We start from the raw sequence: 21,792 nt of genomic DNA, 5'->3' as shown, positions 1-21,792 counted from the left end.
TTCGTTATTATGTTTTTTATATTAAAGTTAAATGCTTAAAGCTTGTGGTATAAGTCTTTAAAGTCCAAGGAACTAAGGAGCCAAATCCAAAAAGTTTTGTAGCCAATTTCTAATAACCACAAGTCCACTCTTACTGATACTTTTTAAATTATCTTTTAGTTTTCTTATTAAAATTAATTCTATCTTTGATTTATATGATATATAGAAAGTCTATCATGATAAAAAATCAATTTCTATATTAGGTCTTATTTGTATTGAAATATTTACTTTAAGCAAAAAAATTTACTAGAAAGTGTTATATGCAAATTATTAATGTGTATAGAAATGAAATCAAAATAGATTTATTTGATTGAAATGTGATTATGTTTTATTAAACTTTTATAATCATTTTGTTTTTTTAAGACTAAGATTATTAGTTTATTTATTAAATCCTTTAATATTTCGATTATTATTTTTAATTCGTTAGTTAAAAAGTAACTAATTTAAAATTTTATTTATTTGCTCTTTGAAAATAAGTTATATGTTTTATTTTGATTCCCAGTTGATGGTCATTCACACTCACGGTTGACACCAATTGACGGCGGCCATTGAAATGGCCTTGCATTTTCAAATCTATTTTTTCATTGATTCAAAAACATGAGGGTAAAATACGATAATTACCTTTTTCAAATACTTTTAAACTATTAATCATATTTTATATTTGTTTTATAACATTTTTTTATAATTGTAACATTATACATATCTTTTTATTTAACATACAATTTGTATATTAAATACTAATTATTTATTATTTCATATACATATGATAGAATATACCATGTATTCCACTTCAGCTTAAGAACGACAAAAATTAAGGAAATTATATTTGGATAATAGACAATTTAAAAAAATATCTACCATATCATATGGTCGTACTTCATCTACATCACAACCTTTTAACATTACCCAAAAAAGTAATTATTTTGTATGTTATTATTATTACTTTTTGTATAATTACTATGTTCTTTGTTAAATAATATAAACATTTCATATCTATATAATTAATTGATATTAATGATTTTTTTCGTTATTAACTATATTTAAAATTATGTGTAGCTAATGTTTTCGGTCATCGTCAGCATTTAAAAACCAACTCTGATAAAATTTCTCAATGATTCTCAAGTTTCCAATCTCCTTCAAATATCAATTATATGGCTCCCCTATCCAATATATCAAATAATAATAATAATAATAATAATAATAATAATAATACATGGATTATTCTTTTACATTACGATAACTACATGATTAAAAAGTTACATATTTTTTTCAGCTTTATCTACCAATCCTTATAACTGTCGAACACCGTCATCCAAACAATTTTCTCTAAAAGTGCATAACTTAGAAATAAAGTTTGCACATATATCTCCTATATTTATATTCCAACAGATGATCATATTAATGGTCTACATATTATTCAATCCTTACATGCAGGTATATAAAAAACAAATCATAATAAATACAAACATAAGTTACAAACTTAGGTTATAGATTATATTTTAATTAAACTTTATTTCTATTATAGATTCCGAGAGAAAAATTGATTCTACTTCAGCTAAAGAGTAACCACTACTAGAAAAACAACCTTTTACGACGCTCATTGCGCGTCGTAAAAGGCTCAGACGACGCGCAAATGCGTGTTAAGGAAGGCCCTGTCATAAAGAGAGACGACGCGCATTTACGACGCACATTTACGACGCGCAATTACGACGCGCGTTTACGACACACAATGCGTATCAAGGAAGGCCCTGTCATAAAGGAAGACGACACGCATTCGCGTGTCGTAACCTTACGACGCGCGTGTTAATGACATGCAATGCGTATCAAGAAAGCCCATGTCAAGAAAGGTCATGTCATAAATGAAGACGACACACATTTTTGCGTATCGTAAATTTAAATGTTTAAAAAAAATAAATTTATATATTTATTAATTTTTAAATTAAATTTGCATTTAATTTCTCATAATATAAATAAAATACCATATACAAAAAATACAATCCATTGCATAATATAAAATAAAATTTCATACTCAAAAAATAAAATAAATTGCACAAATTATAATGTCATACAAAGAATCATTCAAATGTTAAACAAAAATAATACATTGCTAACATGGGTTATACATTCCTATAAAACTAACAAATAATCATACAACTCTGTTTGTTACTAGAAAGGAATGTCAAACATGATTACAAGTCTCCCTTAATCTTGATTACTCACCTGCTTAAGTAGAATGTTGTTGTTGAGAAGGTTACCTAGCAACAGAGAAAAACACAACACCTCTCCCACAATCACAACATCATTTACAAAGAAAGGGTTGTCAATTACTTTCATTAAGACTTTCATTCAATCACAAAAATATTAAATAAAAGGGTGAAAAAGTAACTTAATTTTGATAAGTTGATCTCCCTTAGAGCAAACACAGCTAAAGCATTGAACAAGCCCCTATTTCAAAATTTTATAAATACACAAATCATGATACCTGATATTGGAATACACACTTTGAGACATGAATTAATACGATTAGATTAACCTGGATACATAGGAAGTAAAGATGGAAGGTGCCAGAACTCCGGGGGCATTGGGTTGGTTCCTTCCCACTCGCACACACCAAGTCAGAACTCCACTTAATCCAGCACCAAAATAAGCCTGCATTCAGAAAGCTGCAGGGGTGAGTCACAATTCAAGAATCTGTTAAAATTTGAGGAATAACATGTTCAACCAAAACAATATTAGAAAACAGGGTTAAATGTGAAACATAGCAATGTAATAATTATCAAGGTGCTGGAATACTTGAAATCTAGATTATTTGCTTGTTTGTACATCTAGACGATTTTATCACGAACATAAATCATGTTATCAACTTTCTGAAGAAGTATACCAAGACATTTGTAGGAGAAGAATACTCTCAATAAGCTAATTTAATTAAAAAAAATGTAATGATAATGATAATGAGTTCATACCTGTGAAGTGGTGCAGAATGCTCATCATCATATGTATAAAGCTCATACTGCTTTGCAAAAGCATTTCCAAGAGAAATGACCCAATCAATGTCTTGAACAACATCCAAAGTTTTTGCAAGAAACTACAAACAAAAAAAGAAATAAATAACAATGACATGAAAAGTAAAATCGCTATCCATATGAATTATAACACATACATTGATTGTCATAGCATCCTACGTTTCTTGATAATTAAGGTCTTTAGTGTCACTGACAGCTTTCATTTTTGGAATCTAGAGCTTAACAAAACAATATATAAGTTAGAGTTAGGTCAAAGCATCATAACTAATCCAATTCCAAACACATTAAAAAATAAAAATAAATAAAGATTATTGCAATAGATGCAGGAATCTTGATTCTTGGCCTGCAAACTACAAAAAATCAGAAATAAAGACAAAGTGGAGCTTTAATCTTACCTTGAAAATAAACCAAAAATCAAGAATATACCATTCAAACCCAAGCCCAACAAGAATAAGTGACATGAACACCCAAAATTTTATTGGTTCCATACTCGTTATAAAGTAAGCCTGGAAACTTAAAAAATAATAAAAACTCCATATATTATATTGTCTCAAGTAAAATTGAAAACGTTTATTTAAATTACCTCTCCTGCAACTCTCTTTGAGGCAGATCCATCTGAAGCTAGAGCTCTTTCAGCACATACATGAGCATGTGCAACATTCTCAACATATGTGAAATCATACATGTTTGTTCCATCCCTTATAATAAACTGGTAATCCAAAAATCAACCAAAGAATGTAAAAATTAAAATCAGTTTCAATTAAATAGAGACTCATTAAAAACTTATATAATCGAATTTCAGATTACCTTTGATTTCCCTGCCCTTGCTGCAGCTAAAGATAGAACAAGCAACTTATCACCAGGGCCAAAATATTATTGGATAGTCAACCTTTGAATATTATTAGTGGTGTTGTAGATGAGATCTTGACACTTTCCCCAATCCACCAGGCCACCACGAAAGAAAAGATTAAGAGAGTGGAAACAAAGTTGAATTAGAAAATACGAAAAAATATCAAAAAGTGGAAAAACAAAGAGAAAAGGGGGGATCTTTATATAAGAACAATCCATTTCATGTTACTTGCATTTCTTGAAGTTAAAGTAGGACTGTGAAGGACAAACTCGTCCGTTTGGGGATCAAATGTTGCAGTTGTTTCAAGACCTTGAACATTGGATCAATGACTAAGTTATGTTTGTCCAAACAAACATCCATAAGCATGTTCATAACTAAGACTTGGGAGTTGGGAAGGACAAGAAATTACCCAGTGGAGATTCAAGTTCAACCATGTCTTGTGGTGTTAGTTTCACAGATAAAGCTCCAATGTTTTGCTGAAGGTTTTCAATTTTAGTGGTTCCTGGTATGGGCACAACATCTTTCCCCTGGTGGTGAACCCACGCCAATGCTAGTTGTGATGAAGTGCACCCTTTCTTTACTGCAATCGCACTAACTCGTTCGTACTCGTTCGTACAACATTTTATTATTCTCAAGATTCTCAGGTAGGAACCTTGGTAGATTCTACAAAAAGAGCAAGTATATATATATATATATATATATATATATATATATATATATATAAACACAAGCTCAAAATCAGTTTAATGATTTTATATTATAATTGATAAAGAATCTGATTCAATTTGTTTTATGCAGACCTGACAAAAATCGCCCTCTGCCAAATTCTCAGCCATCTGTGAATCCTTTTATTAGTTTATCAATTCATGATCAAAACAACAAGATTCCAACACTCCACCAATCAGCAGCCTTGTCATGGCCTTTACCAAGAATAATTTCAGGTGACATGTATTCTACTGTTCCACATAAAGAATTTGATCTTGCATTTTCATCAAACTCTTTTGCTAGCCCAAAATCCGTAAGCAATGCCTAAATAAATAAACTCACATGTTTAATAAAAGAACTGTGTGTGTTTGTGAGAGAGAAAACAAAAAAAAAGTACATGTCCATCCACATCAAGTAGTGTATTTTCAGGCTTAAGATCCCTATGCATTATCCCATTTGCATGAAGGTGAGAAACAGGTGAAACAATCTCTGCAGCATAAATACGTGCCAAATCCTCTCTGAAACAATCATAATCATAAATTCTTAATCAGTTTATTTTATTTTTAAAGTAACAAAAACAAATAAATAAATAAATAAATAAAACTCACCGAAACAGTCCATGATGATATAGCTGGAAAAAAAGATGTCCACCATTCACAAAGTCCAAAACGAGGTAAAGTTGATATTTTGTCTGAAGATTAAAAGAGTGAGCATAGACAGAAACAAAAAGGGTAGTTTTGGAATTTAGAAAAAAAGTACCTGGAAAGAGTAACGAAGCTGGACAATAAAGGGATGATCAATCTTTGTCAAGATATCTCTCTCTGCTTTCATATACTCAGCATGATTTTTCTCCACAATCTTATCTTTTCTTACAACTTTCATTGCATATATTTCCAAACTATCTCTCTTTCTCACTTGATACACTTTACCAAAAGCCCCTTGCCCCACAACTTTCATGACTTCAAAATCTTCAAGCCCTATGGTTTTCACCTTACAAGCATTTTCAGAATCTTCTTCTTCAATCTCTTTATCTATCACATCACTGAAATCCTCCAATGATTCATCCGTTTCACATATGGTTAACTTCCTTAGATTCAGCAAGTGGCTTACACATGGCGTAGGACCCACTAAAGAATGTGAACGACTGTAAATGACCACAGGGTCATCGCTTGGAATTTCAGAATTGCCAGCTGGCAGTGGGAGAGGACCAAATGTATCAGAAAAGTCCAATTCAAGAGTATCTGATGTTTCATTGGGAGGGTTTTTTGGGAATTGGAAATAGTTCTTGGAGGATTTGAATGGCTTGTTTTCAATTAAAGCAGTTAATTGAGAAGAAACCATTGTGGAAATTGGAAAACAGAAAGGAGTGTTTTGTTCGCGTTTGTATTAGTATTACAGACTATGGATGGAAAGATACTAAGATTCGAGCTGATGAAAGGCTTCTACCAATGGCTTTAATTAGAAGGAAGTTTAAGTAAACAATTGGATTTTCAAAGAAAATTGAGAGAATGCTGATTTATGTGTGTGTTGGAATCACCAAAAAAGATTCATGGAAAGCATTAAATCTAAGAAAGAATACGACCTGTGAGGTTCAAGAAAACCCCATCCGTTTACCTTCAATCACCAAAGACCACCACTTCTTCATTCTTCTTCCTTCGATCTGTCCAAACCCCAAAGGTCCTCCGATTTCTACCGATGACAAAGTCTAAGATGTGACAACCCAAGTTGTCCCGTTACATTTCTCCGTTACCGCTAACGGAATATTCCACTGTTCAAAAGTTCCGTTAATGAGAAGTCGTCAAGTTTAATAAACATTTCAATTATGTATGTTTATATGCCGTTAAGTCGTGATAAAAGGAAATAAAATACATAGCATATATTTCCATTTACTTGGAAAATATTAGTTTACTATTACGACCACTAAATCGGGTGCGACCAAAAGCCCCGTTTAACGGCAGTATTGGGTAGAATTCCACTGTGTCCTGACTCAAAACCCTATGTAAGGGTGAGTGGAGTCCATTGGAGACTTTTTACACTCTCTCTCTATACTCTCTCTCTAGACCCGTTTTCGCCCCGAAACCGCAACCAAACGCTTCTAAATTGTAAGTCCGCTTACCCTAGCTTATTCTAAACATATTGATTTGTGTTTGTAGCCCAAAAATCAGACTTAGAAGCTATGAAAAAGGAGTTTACGGCCTAAGAACCTCCTTAGGCCGTAAACACCCAAAACAAGGTCAAAACGACCCAAACTTGTCCCTAATGGCTTGGAAATAAATTGAGGTATTAGCCTAGGAGTGTTTAAACATTAAAACTCATGGATTTGGGGGTTAAAAGAGAGTTTACGGCCCAAGCACAAGCTTAGGCCGTAAACACCTCAAAATCATGTTAAAAGGCCCCAAAAACACTCCCAAACCACACTAGGGCTTAACACATAAATTAAGGGCTTATTCCTTTGGGTTTAGATCACTTAAATACATCAAAATGAAGGATGAAAATGAGTTTATGGCCCAAGCACATGCTTAGGCCGTAAACTCCCCAAACTAAGCCAAAATGTTGGTTTTTGTCCCCCAAATGGCCTTAGACTATTTCTATAAAATGCTAGAAAGGATTTAAGGACTTAAACACAATGAAATGAGGCATGATTTGGAGTTTACGGCCCAAGCATTTATCTAGGCCGTAAACACCCCAAAACCCACTCAGATGATGGTTTTAATCCTCCAAAATAGCATCATACTTCATTAGAAATCACTAGAAAGGCATTAGGGGCTTTAAACTTCACAAAATCCAAGGTATGAGAGTTTACGGCCGTAAACTCCCATGGGAGTGTTCATAGGCCGTAAACTCCAATATAATGCCCTTAGAAGCCTCAAATCCACTCATGCCTTTTATGAAAAGTCCTTAGAAAAATCCCATGAGCAAGCTAGAAGCATCAAACACCCAAGAAAATGACCTTGGGAGTTTACGGCTGTAAACTCCCTTGAGTTAGGCCGTAAACTCCAAAATGGTCCATGTTAATGCTTTAAAACCCTTCACACACTTGGTATTTGAGTTTAGCAAAGTTCCACAACTGATAGGAGACCCGTAGCACCCTTAAACGCTACCCGAGACCCCAAACACTTAACCAAAAGTGTTTTCCGCTCCTTTGAGCGCGTATATTTGTGTAATTAGCATTAAATATAATAACTGTATGTGAACATATGTTATCATATGTTAAATAGGTCATTGAGTGTGTTCGAGTCCTTACGTGGCACCGAACACCCAAACAGCACTCTCGTCAGACCTACTTACACCAGGTGAGTTCATACCCCTGAATGAACCTTTTAATGTTTTTAAATGTTTTAAAGGGGGGAATACAAGTTAAACATGCCAGTTATCATGTCAATCACATGTGATTGATAACCCGCATGCACAAGATTTTACCACGTTACACTGTTTTAGACCTTACCAGCTGTACCTTTCATTTGGTACCTTCTGGGGTTTGTGTCTCCATTTGTGAGACTGAACCAGGCGTGACGTTAGTTCGATACTCCCCTGGAGTCTATGGTTCTTTGCCTTAGCCAGCAGTCCTCACTGCTGAGGCATATGATATTCCTTGATGTCGTTGCTTTCCTCAATAATCAAATTCAGTATTTTGATAATGATAGCAATTTAAGGAAAACTACATTTACCTTACATCACTGACCAGTCTTGGTAGAAGGCTGCTTTTATTAAAGAAAATATAGGATTTTCTGGAAAGGACTCTAATACACTGAAATCTCTTAAACTATTACTTTCTTAAGTTATTTGAATGAAATGTCACTAAATGCTTATGAACTCACCAGCATTTGTAAAAATGCTGATACTTGCTTTTCAAATAACTTGTATTCTCAGGTCAGCAATTAGACAGGTACACCCTCGGAGCTGTTGATGAAGATGGCTTAGTACCTTGCTGTATTTATTATATTTACTTGTATTACTTTAAAGTGTTGTAATGTAACCATGTAAAACTATTACTATTAATGCAATGTTTTGTTGTACTTTTATTACTATAATGCATGTGTTGTGATACTTGACATGACGTCATCCACCCCAGAACGTTTCCGCCGTTCCGGTTTTGGGGTGTGACAGATTGGTATCAGAGCATTGTTTATAGTGAGCTAAGTATATCAATTCATAAAAGATATACAGCCTATAAATACAAAAGGGATAAAACACTCTGACCAAGAATTATACTTTAAAATATAACCATATTTTACCAAAGTATAATAACATCCAGAATCTAAACACTCGAACACAAGTATCACAAGAAGAACAAGAATAAAAGTCTTCGGATATTGAGCACTACAGACAAATCTGGGCAGTTATGTAATCGTACGCTGGAATAAATGTAACCTGATCAACTACCTTTATTCGAGATGCGATGAATGTGTGCTCGGGAGTGATTTGTGGTGTGCAACAGGTCTGAAACTTACCAACTAGGATTTGCTAGAGCCAAACATAAAGTTAAAATACTATAGGAGTATTTTAGAGCGCTAAAAGATTCACACTAATCCCAGAATGACATTCAGAAGATGAGAAAACAAACAAGAGTTAAAATACCATAGGGGTATTTGGAATACATAGATAACCTGGTGTGAGAATTAAAAGATCCTTATTGATATACCTACAACTACAGAGGGTATACTTCCAAGGTTATATATAATAAGGATCCCATAGACTAAGAATGTGTGGTTTCGCTCTATTTCCTTTTCCTCGTTGGGATGTGGTTCTAGAGTAGTATCACATATTCGAAGGCCTATCGGATCTAAGCTATATATTATTTGTATACCCTGTGTAATCGTAGCAGGACTCGATGTTGATCATCCAGCGAAATGTTAATAATCTATTAGGATTCTTTAGACATTTCCATTCTCGCACGAACCCTGTAGAAAACCCTACCCACTTCAGTGCATAACAAAAGAGTTGATTCCGACCCCGAAGAGGTTCATTTAGAAGACTTCCTGTTCGGAAATAAATGAACTGGGTCGAGACTATTGAAAGCACCAAGTGCCCATATTCTTTTATGGACATCGGTGAGGAATTCGCTTAAACTTCAGAGATTCCCAGTCATCCATCATGAAGTACTGACACCCATAATTGGAATCAGAGGGAAGGCGGAGTAGAAATTTAATATGTCCATGCGAGAAGAGAACCCTAGGAAACTACCCGAAGGAAACCAACGCTGATTCCAGTCAAAGATACGAGGCAGACCGAGGGAGCCAGTACGTGGAACCCGAAAAGTGTCTTTTCCTCGTGTTCGTCACGCTAATACACCCATAAAATAATACAATTTAGTGAGTTAGTGATTACACTGCTCACGCTATGTGTTAGGTAAATCGCCTTGTTCCCGTTGCCAGTAATACGCTTAGAACGGATCCCCACACCTCTGTGAGGTTGTTTAGCCATAAGCCCTCATGAGCCTCTCTTTCCGCAGCTTCGTTCCAAACTGTTCTCAAATCTCTCCGGGCCGGAGAGTGAAACCTTTCTCAGTATAAAGGTAACTTAGTAGGAACGACTCGCATCTTATGGCCTTTTTCTGATACTCATACACCCACTTCGATTACCAAGACTACATCATAGGGATGTAGGTCGACACTCAGACAACCAATACCCGAGGCACGGGAAAAATATTATGCCTAATACGTTCAGGACAGAAATGTCCAGGGTTAACTATCGTCTTTCATTACCTTGTATTCCTTTCCGTGTAGGAAAACCATGCCACCGAAGAAGCGTAACCAATCCACAAGCAAGAAACCTACTCTCTTATTTGATGAAGCTACGTTCCAAGCTGCAGTCTCCGCAGCCGTAGCAGCTGTCATGGCTCACCTAAATGCTAACAACGCTAATGTTAGCGAGGTGCCCGTCGAAAATTCCAATCCTGACAATGGACAACACCTACCCACACTTCCATACTCAACCACCCAAGAACCTCAACCGAACCCACTAAAGAAAAAAAACTCAAGATAGAGGAAGGAAGTACCTCGGCTCAAGGACCTTCCGAAGGGCAACGAGCTAAGGCAGTCTGTACCCCTATCAACCCTTCCCTCCCGATCTCAAGGAGACCGTACCTAGGAGACCTCCCCCACTGCAGCAAGTGCAGCTACCATCATCATGGTGCCTGCCGGGAACTCTATTGTGCTAGGTGCAACATGAAGGGGCATACTGCTCGTGTATGCAGAACTCCGGTGGAACGTATTGCATCAATCGCCAATGCGGCGGCCACACAGGTTTGCCGCCTATGTGGCGAGTTTGGACACTTCAAGAAGGACTGCCCAACCAAAGGGAAAGACAAAGACACAGAAGAAACTTGACACTACTGCTTAGGGAGAAGCGGCAAGGAACTCATTAGATTTTGGTACGTCTCTCGACCTCGGATAACTAAACTAAGAACAATAAAAGACTAATTCAAATGCAAATTCTTTCCAGTAAGGTGAAAGTCACAGCACTGTTATAAAATTTAAAATTCATTAGGTAAAACTATAGTGGCTAAACGTATACGTTACGACCATGTATATTTAAGATGGACAGACCTAGAGTGAGCGAATGTCGCCTCATTTCCTGTTCCTCGTTTGGTTGTGGATTTAGGGCGGGGTCGCTCAGTCAACAGTCCTCCCCACCTTAAATATACATGACTAGTATATGTGAGGCGATTATAGAAATGCCTTGTGAGAATCCGTTCTTGAAAAGATACTCTATTCAGAAACACTTAGAACTCTCTATAGTTCCGCGTTGACTCTACCGGTCCAAGTATCTGCGGTAGTGATACGTAGGATGAAACCCGAGACGCCTTGAACTTGTGTGCCTGTTCGGCACATGACTCTATCGATCTTCACTTTATATCCTGTTGGAGTGTGCTAACTTCAACGACTCTATTGATCATGGTTTGACTTTGTGCAACCATGTGTACATTCTTAGTGCTGTGTAAAAAGAGATTTCTCCATAGCCATATCGGCAAATAAAGGTTCTTCCGAACCTGAACCTAACACAAATAAACCAACCTAATACGATCTGTCAATCGTCCCTCTTATCTCAAACCTTTCGAAGTACTCAAAGGAGGGTACCATACACTGTTGACCGATCCCTCGTAGTCAGATGAACACCGAAGCGAAACACACTACAAGATACTCCAGAAGACAACAACCAACCGAAGCATACTCCGTAGATTCCCTCAGAAAACCCTTCGCACCTCGCACATCGGGTTCGTGAGCCCAGAAAATAGAACTCATGAGACTGACCGCTATAATCAGGTATATGCATAAGGGCGGCATATAATTGAGATCAAAAAGATTAAAGGTGTGTGTTTCCTCCCTATTCCCTGTTCCTCGTTGGGTTGTGGGTTTGGGGTGGAGTCGTACAGCTGAACGTCCCACTGACCTCAACTGTATACTGCTCGCATACACGCGATATTTGCGGTTAGGCTTGGTATGAGCTCTACCACGAACCACTTCGCGAAACACTTTCACCCTAATCCATAAAATAGGATCCGGAGTTAAGAAAATCACTACGAGTTGAACTGTTAAAGTTCCGGGTGAGAAGACTTTATACTCACTAGATTTGACCTAGACCAAGAAAACCCAGAACCTTCGGAGGAGTAGTGGCAATAGATGCTCTAACTACTCAAGCACTTTGCCCACCCTGTTACAGACAGGTAGTGCTTATCATCCTCCACCCTATTGCATGGAGGAAATCGTTGTCGCCCTGTAGACGATGAAATACATTCTCTGAAGTGAACACTAGGATACCGAGAACCACAGGATAACCTTCGCAACCAAGAATATTTGGTCAAGTGTGAAAGTAGCTGTGTTAAATCTCATGACCCGGATCCCGAAGTGATCATAGGCTTGACACCAGCCTTGGTGTTAGTTGAAGGGTTATGCAGGAACATACACCTTCCATGTTAGGATAAACCACAGTCTTAGAGATTCATCGGATTATTAGGTGTTCCACGAATACTATCTCACGCAGAGATAATAAGAACTACCTCCCGAGATAGTCCAATGCTCGTTTAGTGAAACCCTATCTCCTCGACCCTCAGGGTTTCCGTATCTCAAGCTTCGTTAGTGCAGGTTCATTTTGCACAAGCGCGAGATAGACACTCTATAGCAAACGAATAACCATAGTCACGCAACCCACTCGACGATCTAGAAAGTCTCTATCAGCCAGTTGAAAGAAAACATGAAACCGAAGACCACCTGAACTTCCTAAGGAACATACACCTTCCATGTTTGGATTCTAATATTGAGACTTGAGAGTATAATACTTAATTATGGCTTTTTCTGAAAATTTCAACATCGAGTGGGGAATAAGAAAACTATTGGCAAGTATTCTCAATAACAGCAGAGAGATGAAGAAGGTGAAACTACAGCAACGATGAAGTAGATGAATGGAAATCAGAAGCCCTTTTTCTTGATTGAGATGATGAAGTCGAGAGATGGAGATGAAATCGTAACCTTCGATCTTTGATTGAGAAGTTGCACAACAGTGTGAGGAGAATGAAAGATGCGTGAAAATGCTTAGGGCAGGGAGGGTAGCGGGCTTTTCTAATTTTTTGGCTTTTCTTTTCCCGCTTGTAACTAAGGAACGCGCGTTCATTAAAATTATAAAGCGACACATATAGAGGGCGCGCATTTAAGGTACAGCGCCCTCCGTGTTTTTAATTTTTTTTACTTTTGACACTAATTTAAAGGCACGCAATAATGCGTGACCTAAATCCTTAAATTTTCTGAAGAGATGACACTTTTTTAATGTCACTCTCGTTTGCGTAACATATATTAATGAGTGTCGTGATTTGCGCGTCGTAAAAGGCTATTTTTCTAGTAGTGAACGAAAACTAAGGAAGTTATATTTGGATAATAGAATATTCAAAAATAAATCTACCTTATCAAATGGTCAAAGTTCGTCTGCAAGGGTCTGTTAACACGAGGCATAACGGTAATTATTTTGTGTCCTTAACTTATTTTTATTATCCTAACTATATGTTTTATGAAATTACCCAATTGTATTTAATTCTGATTATTATTTAACAAAGTTATAATTATATGTAGTTGATGTCTTCAATCATCGTCAACATTTACATTCTTCCAAAAAGCTCACACATATTTCGTCTCAAAAGGAAAATGTCCGCTCTGAGAAGACACCTCAATATCATTCTACAACCTGGCGATCTCCTTCACATCTAAATTCTAGGACTCCACTTTCAAATATCTCAAATGTATGCATCTGTTTTTTTATTATACATACAATATTATTTTATATTACAATAACTACATGATTATCATATTGTTTTTCTTTCAGCTATTTGTAGCGGTCAACATAATGCTCCAACACACTTATCAACCAACCGACAATATTCTGTATCTTCTAATTCCAAGAAATCAACCAATTTATCCACGACCACACACAATTAATCATCCAAACAAATTTCTTAAAGAGTACACAACTCAAAAAGAAAGTCTGCATATATCTCCTATACCTATATTTGGCTTAAGGACAGATAATGATATTAATGGTGGAGATATTATCCAACCCATACATGTTGGTATATCAAAAGGTAATAATCATATGAAGTTGGTAATTATAAGTTTTTTTATACTTACATTTTTTATAATGTTCTATTTAACAGGTTATTTAGATCATGGTGATCATAATGTTGTTTGTGAACTATATCATGCTAAATTATGGAAAGACAATCTTCAAGAGGCAATAAAACATGGAATAAAATCTTTTCTCTCAGTTGCGGTTATGTGAAGGTAGAACTACCTCCTTTAAAAGAACCACCGCAAAGTTACAAACAACTTTATCTTGAGATAGATTCTAAAAGAAAATACTTCATGAAATACATTCGTCGTTATATTTCAATGTTTTCATTTACGTCGATTGGTGGGAAAGTTGATTAATCCATTAATAAAGGATGTCAACCAAGATTTTTCCAGTTGTACATATATGATACTGAAAATGAAACCTCAAATAGACAAAAATGTTTCTGGTATATATTCAAATTTAATATTATTTCTATTATCACTTTAACAATATTACTTTTATATTACTCATTTGTATATTACAATAATTTTATTTACAGGAGAATCAAGCATGCCTCTACATCAACTGATCTTCAAATTATAGAATATTTAAAGCTTATGTTGGACTCAAATAACGAGTTGGTCAAATGTTATAGGATGGTTGGAGATGTTTTTAATCCAAATCCTTGTGCTGACCTAAAGTTACAAATTATTAGAAAAAGACAACATGATGGAAGGACATATAACCTATCAACTGCTTTTAAGGTTGCCGCTTTAATTGTAGGATACATTGGTGATTTTATTGATAACATAGACATCGTGGTGCAGACTTCATCTAGAGCTCTACATCGCATTAGTGAATTACATCATTCTTACCTTACTCTGCAGTATCCTCTAATATTTCCAAATGGTGACAATGGTTATAGAGTTGGCATCCCCCATATAAGTGTTATGTCTTCGAGTGATAGCAAGTGTCCAAACATTACAATGCGGGAATTTTTCGCTTATAGAATTCAAGACATGGATAATTATTTCTCATTGATTTTGAATTCAAGAAGGCTTTTTCAATAGTTTTTGGTAGATGATTATACAATGATTGAAAGCAAGAGGTGATATTACATACGAAAGAAACAAAAAGTTCTTCGATGTGAATCTTATGAGAATTTGCGCAAGTTTCAAGATGAGGGGAATAAGAATATTTCGAAATTTGGCCAACGTGTTATATCACTTTCTTCTTTTACTGGTGGTGCACGTTACATGAAGCAAAACTACTTAGACGCCATATCGCTTTGTAAGTAGTTTGAATATCCTGATTTTTTTCATAACCTTAACATGCAATCCAAAATGGCCAGAAGTTCAAAGATTTCTTAAAGACACTACGCATAATCCAGAGGATAGACCTGATATCCTATGTAGGTTATTTAAGATCAAAATTGATGCATTGATTAAAGACCTATGCGAGAATGCAATATTTGGCATGGTTTAAGCAGGTATTTAAAAAATTTTATTCATACTAATCATATTATATTTTAATGTCGTGTTTTATTTAAAATATAGTTATATTTTCTACATTATTAAATTTATTAATACAAAGTTGTTTACTTATATATATATATATGCATTTGTGTATACAATTGAGTTCTAAAAGCGCAATTTGCCTCACAGTCATATTTGTCTATTCATGCAACCTGATTACAAGCTTCCTACCGTGGAACATATTCATCAATTTATTTAAGATGAGATTCCTAACATGCACCAAGATCCTGCTTTGTATTCACTTGTGAATGAGTTCATGATACATGGTCCATGTTGTGCTCAAAATCTTAATTGCCCTTGCATGGTGGATAACAAATGCTCTAAAAACTTCCCAAAGAATTTCTCTGAACGTACTTCAATTGATTATAATGGTTTTCCTGTATATATGAGAAAAAAAATGATGGATCATTTGTCGAAAAATCTGGTGTCTAGTTAGATAACAGAAATGTTGTTCCATATAACAAAGACTTGTTGAAAAGATACCACACATACATAAATGTTGAATGGTGGAATCAGGGATCTTCCATCAAGTATTTATTCAAATATATTAATAAAGGTCCAGATAGAGCAACTGTTGCTTTTGTACAAAACAACAATGATTGTGATAAAGATGATACAGTCGATGAAATAAAAGAATACTATGATTGTAGATATCTTTCTGCATGTGAAGCATCCCGACGAATTTATGGATATGATGTTAATTACAGGAATCATTCAGTGATGAGACTTCCTTTTCATCTTCCTATCAACAACAAGTTGTCTACGGTGCAAATGATGATATTTACAATGTTCCCAACAAGCCTTCAACTTCTTCTTCGATGTTCACATCTTGGATGGAGTGCAATAAAGTTTACAAACAAGAAAAAAACTAACTTATGTTGAATTTCCAACAAAGCTTGTTTGGAAGCTTGATTCAAAAACTTGGAAGCCATGGGAGGTTGAATATTCGATTGGTAGAATTCATTCAGTGTCACCTAATCTTGGCGAATCATATTTCTTAAGAATTATTTTAAACAAAGTGAAAGGACCAAAATCATTTGAAGAAATCTGCATGGTTAATGGTGAAATATGTTCTTCATTTAAAGATGCATGTTATGCTCTCGACCTCTTAGATGTTGATAAAGAATACATCAAAGCTATTAAGGAAGCAAGTCAATTTGGATCCGGTTATTACTTATATTTCTTATTTGCTACCATGTTATTATCCCATAACTTGTCTATCCCGGATGTTGTGTGGGAAAATACATGGGAATACTTATCAGATGGAATTCTTTACACTCAACAACAAAGATTAAAATTTCCAGATATTATAATATTCTTTAATTATTTATTTTAAAATACCTTTTTAAATCAATATACAATACTAATTTATTTCAAGAACAAATTTGTTTATATATTTTTTTGTAATTATTATACCAATTTTGTTTTAGGTTTATCACTTAATGAAGATCAAATTAAGAACCTGACTTTGTTTGAGATTGAACAAATTTTACTTTGTAACAATTCAAGTCTCAAAAAATTTACAAGGATGCCTTTGCCCGATGCTGATTATGTATCTTCTTCAAACAATCGTCTTATTAGTGAGGAACTAGATTATGACATACCATGTTTAAAGAACAAGTTTGATCGGCTTTCTATTTCATTAACATCTGAGTAACGAAACATTTTTGATGATATCATGACTGCAATAAAGAATAATGAAGAAGGTGTTTTCTTTATCTTCGGTTATAGTGGAATAGTTAAAACCTATCTTTGGAAGACATTATTTGCCGCAGTTAGATCTAGTGCTCAAATTGTTTGAAATGTTGCGTCAAGTGTGCTTGCTTCTTTATTATTAACCGGTGGCAGGACGACACATTCACGATTTATAATTCCTATGGTTCTTATTGGGGTTTCTATTTGTTCCATATCACAAGGTAGTGAACTCGTCAGTTTATTATGAAAAACCTCATTAATTATTTGGGATGAAGCACCCATGATTCACTAGCATGCATTTGAAGCTTTAGATTGAACTTTGAAAGATATATTCAAGTGTCATAATCCTAAAAACTCAAAGTAGCCATTTGGAGGGATAATGATTGTTTTTAGAGGAGATTTTAGACATATTCTTCCTGTTATCCCAAGTGGTAGTAGACAAGACATTGTCAATGCTTCCTTAATTTCATCATATTTATCGCAACAGTGCAAAGTCTATCAACTAACCAAGAATATGAGGCTAACTGTTGGAAGTGATACATCTGCTATTCAACAGACAATGAATTTTGCAAAATGGCTTTTTGATATAGGAGAAGGGAAACTTGGGGGTTCTAACGATGGCGAAACGATTATTGATATTCCAAATGATCTTCTAATTAGGCCTGGCAATGGACCGGGTTTGAAGCGAATCGGGCTTGATCCAAACCCTTTTAAAAAATTTCAAAATCCGATCCAAAACCGCTCTGTAACCCGCAGGGTTTTAAATAATCAGACACATACCCTTATCCACCGAATCAGCGAATATCCAAATCCGCCCTGTAACCCAAAGGTTTTTTAAATAATCAAACACATTTTAATTAATTCCTAAAATAAAATTTCTTAAATAAAAAAATGTATACTATATCTTAGCACTTAAAATAATATTTTTTTAAATAAAAAAATGATTTAGAAAAGGACATTACATACTCAAGAAATTTCAATTGGATTTAAAAATCACTATTACAACAACTTTGAATTGATTTATGATTGTCGGTTGTAATGATAGCGAATAGCAATTGCGAACTTTTTTCATGTTAAAAAATGATTTATTGAATTAGAAATAGATATGATGATTTCTTGATGAATATAAATTGAATGGCATTATGATCCTTGATAGAAGTCTATAAGTTTAGAAACCGACTTATCGATTCCTATGTAAAAGTGTTTTTTTCTTTGGCCTTTGCCCTATGGACTTTTGATTGGAATTAAAATTAAACGTTAAGAAGTATAAAATATTAATGTAAATTCTAAAATTTATATGGGGCGGGTTATAAATGGAGCGGATCGGTGATGATCCATACCCGACCCATTTAATAAAATGGTTAGCGGGTATGGATTGTTAACGGGTAAACGAATCAAAAAATACACTCCAAATCCACATAATTCTTACGGGTTTGGATCGGATCATGGTCAAAACCCGCTCCATTGCCAGACCTACTTCTAATTAATGATCCTTATGATCCTTTAGGTTCATTAATCGAGTTTGTATATCCTTCAATTCTTGAAGATTCTAACATTCTTGTTTATTTTCAAGAAAGAGCAATACTTACTCCAAAAAACGAAGTTGTCGGAAAAATAAATGATCGTTTGCTAGCATTATTTCTAGGAGATGAAGTCGAATATCTAAGTTCATATAAACTATGTGAATCTGAGTTTATCGATGATCAATTTGATGTCATTTTATACTTACCTAATGTTTTAAATGATCTTAAAGTCCCAGGTCTTTTTAATCATAAGTTAGTTTTGAAAGTTGGGGTTCCAGTAATGTTACCTAGAAAATTTGATAAAAATGACTTATGTAATGGCACTAGACTACATGTGATATCTTTGGGCAAATGTGTTATTGAAGCAGTTATCATATCTGGAAGTAATATTGGAAATCGAACATTTATTCCAAGAATGACCTTAACACCATCTGAAAAAAAAAAAAAAAAAAAAAAAAAAAAAAAAAAAAAAACTCATTCAAATTCCAAAGAAGACCATTTCCATTAGCTGTTTGTTTTGCGATTACAATTAACAAGAGCCAATGACAATCCTTATCTAAGGTTGGTTTGGTTTTGAAATATCCGGCTTTTACATATTGTCAATTGTATGTTGCAGTATCTAGAGTTCAAAATAGAGAATGATTAAAATCATTAATTTTAGATAAATATGGTAGACTTACAAATAAAACTTCTAATGTTGTTTATTAAAAAGTTTTTAGAAATTTATAAATTGTTTGTAAAATATTAGTTCTCATAACATGTTTTATTATTATTGTTCATAAGACTTTATTAAATTTTCCTTTATAATTCCTTATTTTTTTTATAATATATCTTTATTTTAAAAACTAAATTTTCTTAATTTTCTTACAATCAAAGTTATGTTACTTTTTTTGGTTTATAATTTATTTTATTTTTTGTCTATACAATAATTATAATAATAACAACGTTATAAACTAATATATATATATATATATATATATATATATATATATATATATATATATATATATATATATATATATATATATATATAATGTAAGAATGTAAAACAACTTTGGAGTGTAAGATTAAAGAAAATCAATGACTATAACCGATTTTTAGAGTATTTAAAATATTTCTAAATTAAAAGATTTAGTTACAGATAATAATTGATTGTGATTCCTATGAAAACCTTTGAAAATGTTTAATTCGACACTTCATAATCATTTTTTTTGCTTTATTTTTTGTTTATCTACAAATTTCTATTAGTTGAAATGTGTGGGAAGTGTGTGAAAAAATCAATACCTAATAACCAGAATAAAATGATATTTGGATTACTTGAGTTAGTTTATGTTGTCGTTACGTAATTTGGTTTGGTTAACCAAATATAAATCACCTTATTTGATAAACCGGATAAATTGAATAATCGATTCATGAGGTATTTTTGTATTTTTTTTTTTTTTTATATATTAACATTTTTTATTTCAAATTTTATAGTGTTGTTGAGAATTTGGGAGAAAAACCCAAAAACCAAATAATCAATGCCAACGGAATATGTTTGTATTTTGTCTTTTAGTAATTTGATTTGGTTAACTGAAATGTAAATGCTCTAAGAGCACCAAAAGCATGAACATTAAGATCATCCCTTACCTTATTTTAGAAATTTTAACAAAATAAACAAGATAAATGCAATTAGTTTTGGTTTGTGATGATTAAAAGGTGTTACAAGTTATGATGATTTCATAGGAAGACACTTATCTTTTTAAGGTAAAGATGGAACAAAAAACAATGGATGGAAAGTCAAAACCATCAAGGATAAAAAAGGAAAAGGGGTCATATGTTATAACACATGAATATGCATTTGAAAATATATTAAAATCCCACTCACATGTTATTCACCTACTCGATTTGTCAATATGCAAAAAAAACATTTAAATAATTTTCTACTTGAGAAGATTTAATAGCTTTTTCTACCAGCATTCTAAATTTAGCAAATGAGTTGGCCGAAAATTGGTCTTTTTTCCATATCCAACGTGTCACGGAAGCTTATCCTTTTAAACCCAAACAATAAATTCACAAAAAATAAATATTTATTCATTAGTTTAATATTCGATAACCTTTGCATTATATTATTACGAAATATTACTTATTATTCTACAAGATTATATAATTAACATTACACTACATGCATTCTGCATTACATTAACAAATCTAAAAAATTGTGGTAGAAAATTTCAAAGGGTTGAGTTGAAGGAACTCATAATATAGGGACACAAACCGACAACTATACGAAGCTCAGGGACCAGTTTTGTAGTTTGGGAGAAAACAGATACGGCTTAGTTGTTGGACAAATCCTATTCTAATAAAAGAATAGTTTTAATCTCCTTTTAACATGTGTCATCCTATTAATCATTCTAATTAATGCATATTTTATTCTTCTTTTGCTATGTGTCACTCTATTAGACTTCTTTATTAATGCATATCATTTATCAATCTATTAATTCTCAATTTTAAATTTTAAAATTTAAAATTTTCATTCTAATTACATTAATTTAATTAAATTAAAATGAAAATTAAATTAAAATTAATACAAATTATAAAATGATATAATTTTATATATTTATTTAAATTAACAATTATAATTTTATATAATTAAAAAATATCTTTTACTTAATAATTTATTTGAAATAATTAATTGATAATTTTAAATTCTCACTGATATAATTAATTTTATAATCTTGTTTCAGTTATAAACTAGTAAATTATATATTTAAAAGAAAAATAAAAATTAAAATAGAGGACACGTGTACAAACATGGTGCATTATCAGTCACGCTTTAAAGCCAAGTGGTCATGGGTCCCTTCCGCCGTCACCACCGCGATCCTTTTTCTCTCTCTAAAAATAAT

General features: G+C 33.6%; 2 protein-coding genes and 1 pseudogene across 2 annotated transcripts; 2 read left to right on the top strand and 1 right to left on the bottom strand.

Moving 5' to 3' along the window:
* Positions 1-5,361: 5,361 nt before the first annotated feature.
* LOC145035459 (serine/threonine-protein kinase AtPK2/AtPK19 pseudogene) lies at positions 5,362-5,987 on the bottom strand (annotated as a pseudogene).
* Positions 5,988-15,903: 9,916 nt separating this feature from the next.
* On the top strand, positions 15,904-17,346 carry LOC145035458 (uncharacterized). Its single transcript, XM_078984002.1, has 5 exons — positions 15,904-16,068; positions 16,206-16,307; positions 16,397-16,537; positions 16,585-16,855; positions 17,120-17,346. Exons 1-5 carry the CDS (start codon positions 15,904-15,906, stop codon positions 17,344-17,346), a joined length of 906 nt encoding a protein of 301 aa, XP_078840128.1.
* Positions 17,347-17,763: 417 nt separating this feature from the next.
* Positions 17,764-19,245, top strand: LOC145035456 (uncharacterized). The gene is made up of 3 exons (XM_078984001.1): positions 17,764-18,061; positions 18,892-19,143; positions 19,235-19,245. Exons 1-3 carry the CDS (start codon positions 17,764-17,766, stop codon positions 19,243-19,245), a joined length of 561 nt encoding a protein of 186 aa, XP_078840127.1.
* The last annotated feature ends 2,547 nt before the right edge of the window (positions 19,246-21,792 follow it).

This window comes from Lactuca saligna, chromosome 3 (assembly GCF_052625555.1).
Source record: "Lactuca saligna cultivar CGN05327 chromosome 3, ASM5262555v1, whole genome shotgun sequence".
Taxonomy (NCBI): domain Eukaryota; kingdom Viridiplantae; phylum Streptophyta; class Magnoliopsida; order Asterales; family Asteraceae; genus Lactuca; species Lactuca saligna.
The sequence above is the reverse complement of the archived record's forward strand: the minus strand, read 5'-3'. Positions and strand labels throughout refer to the sequence as shown.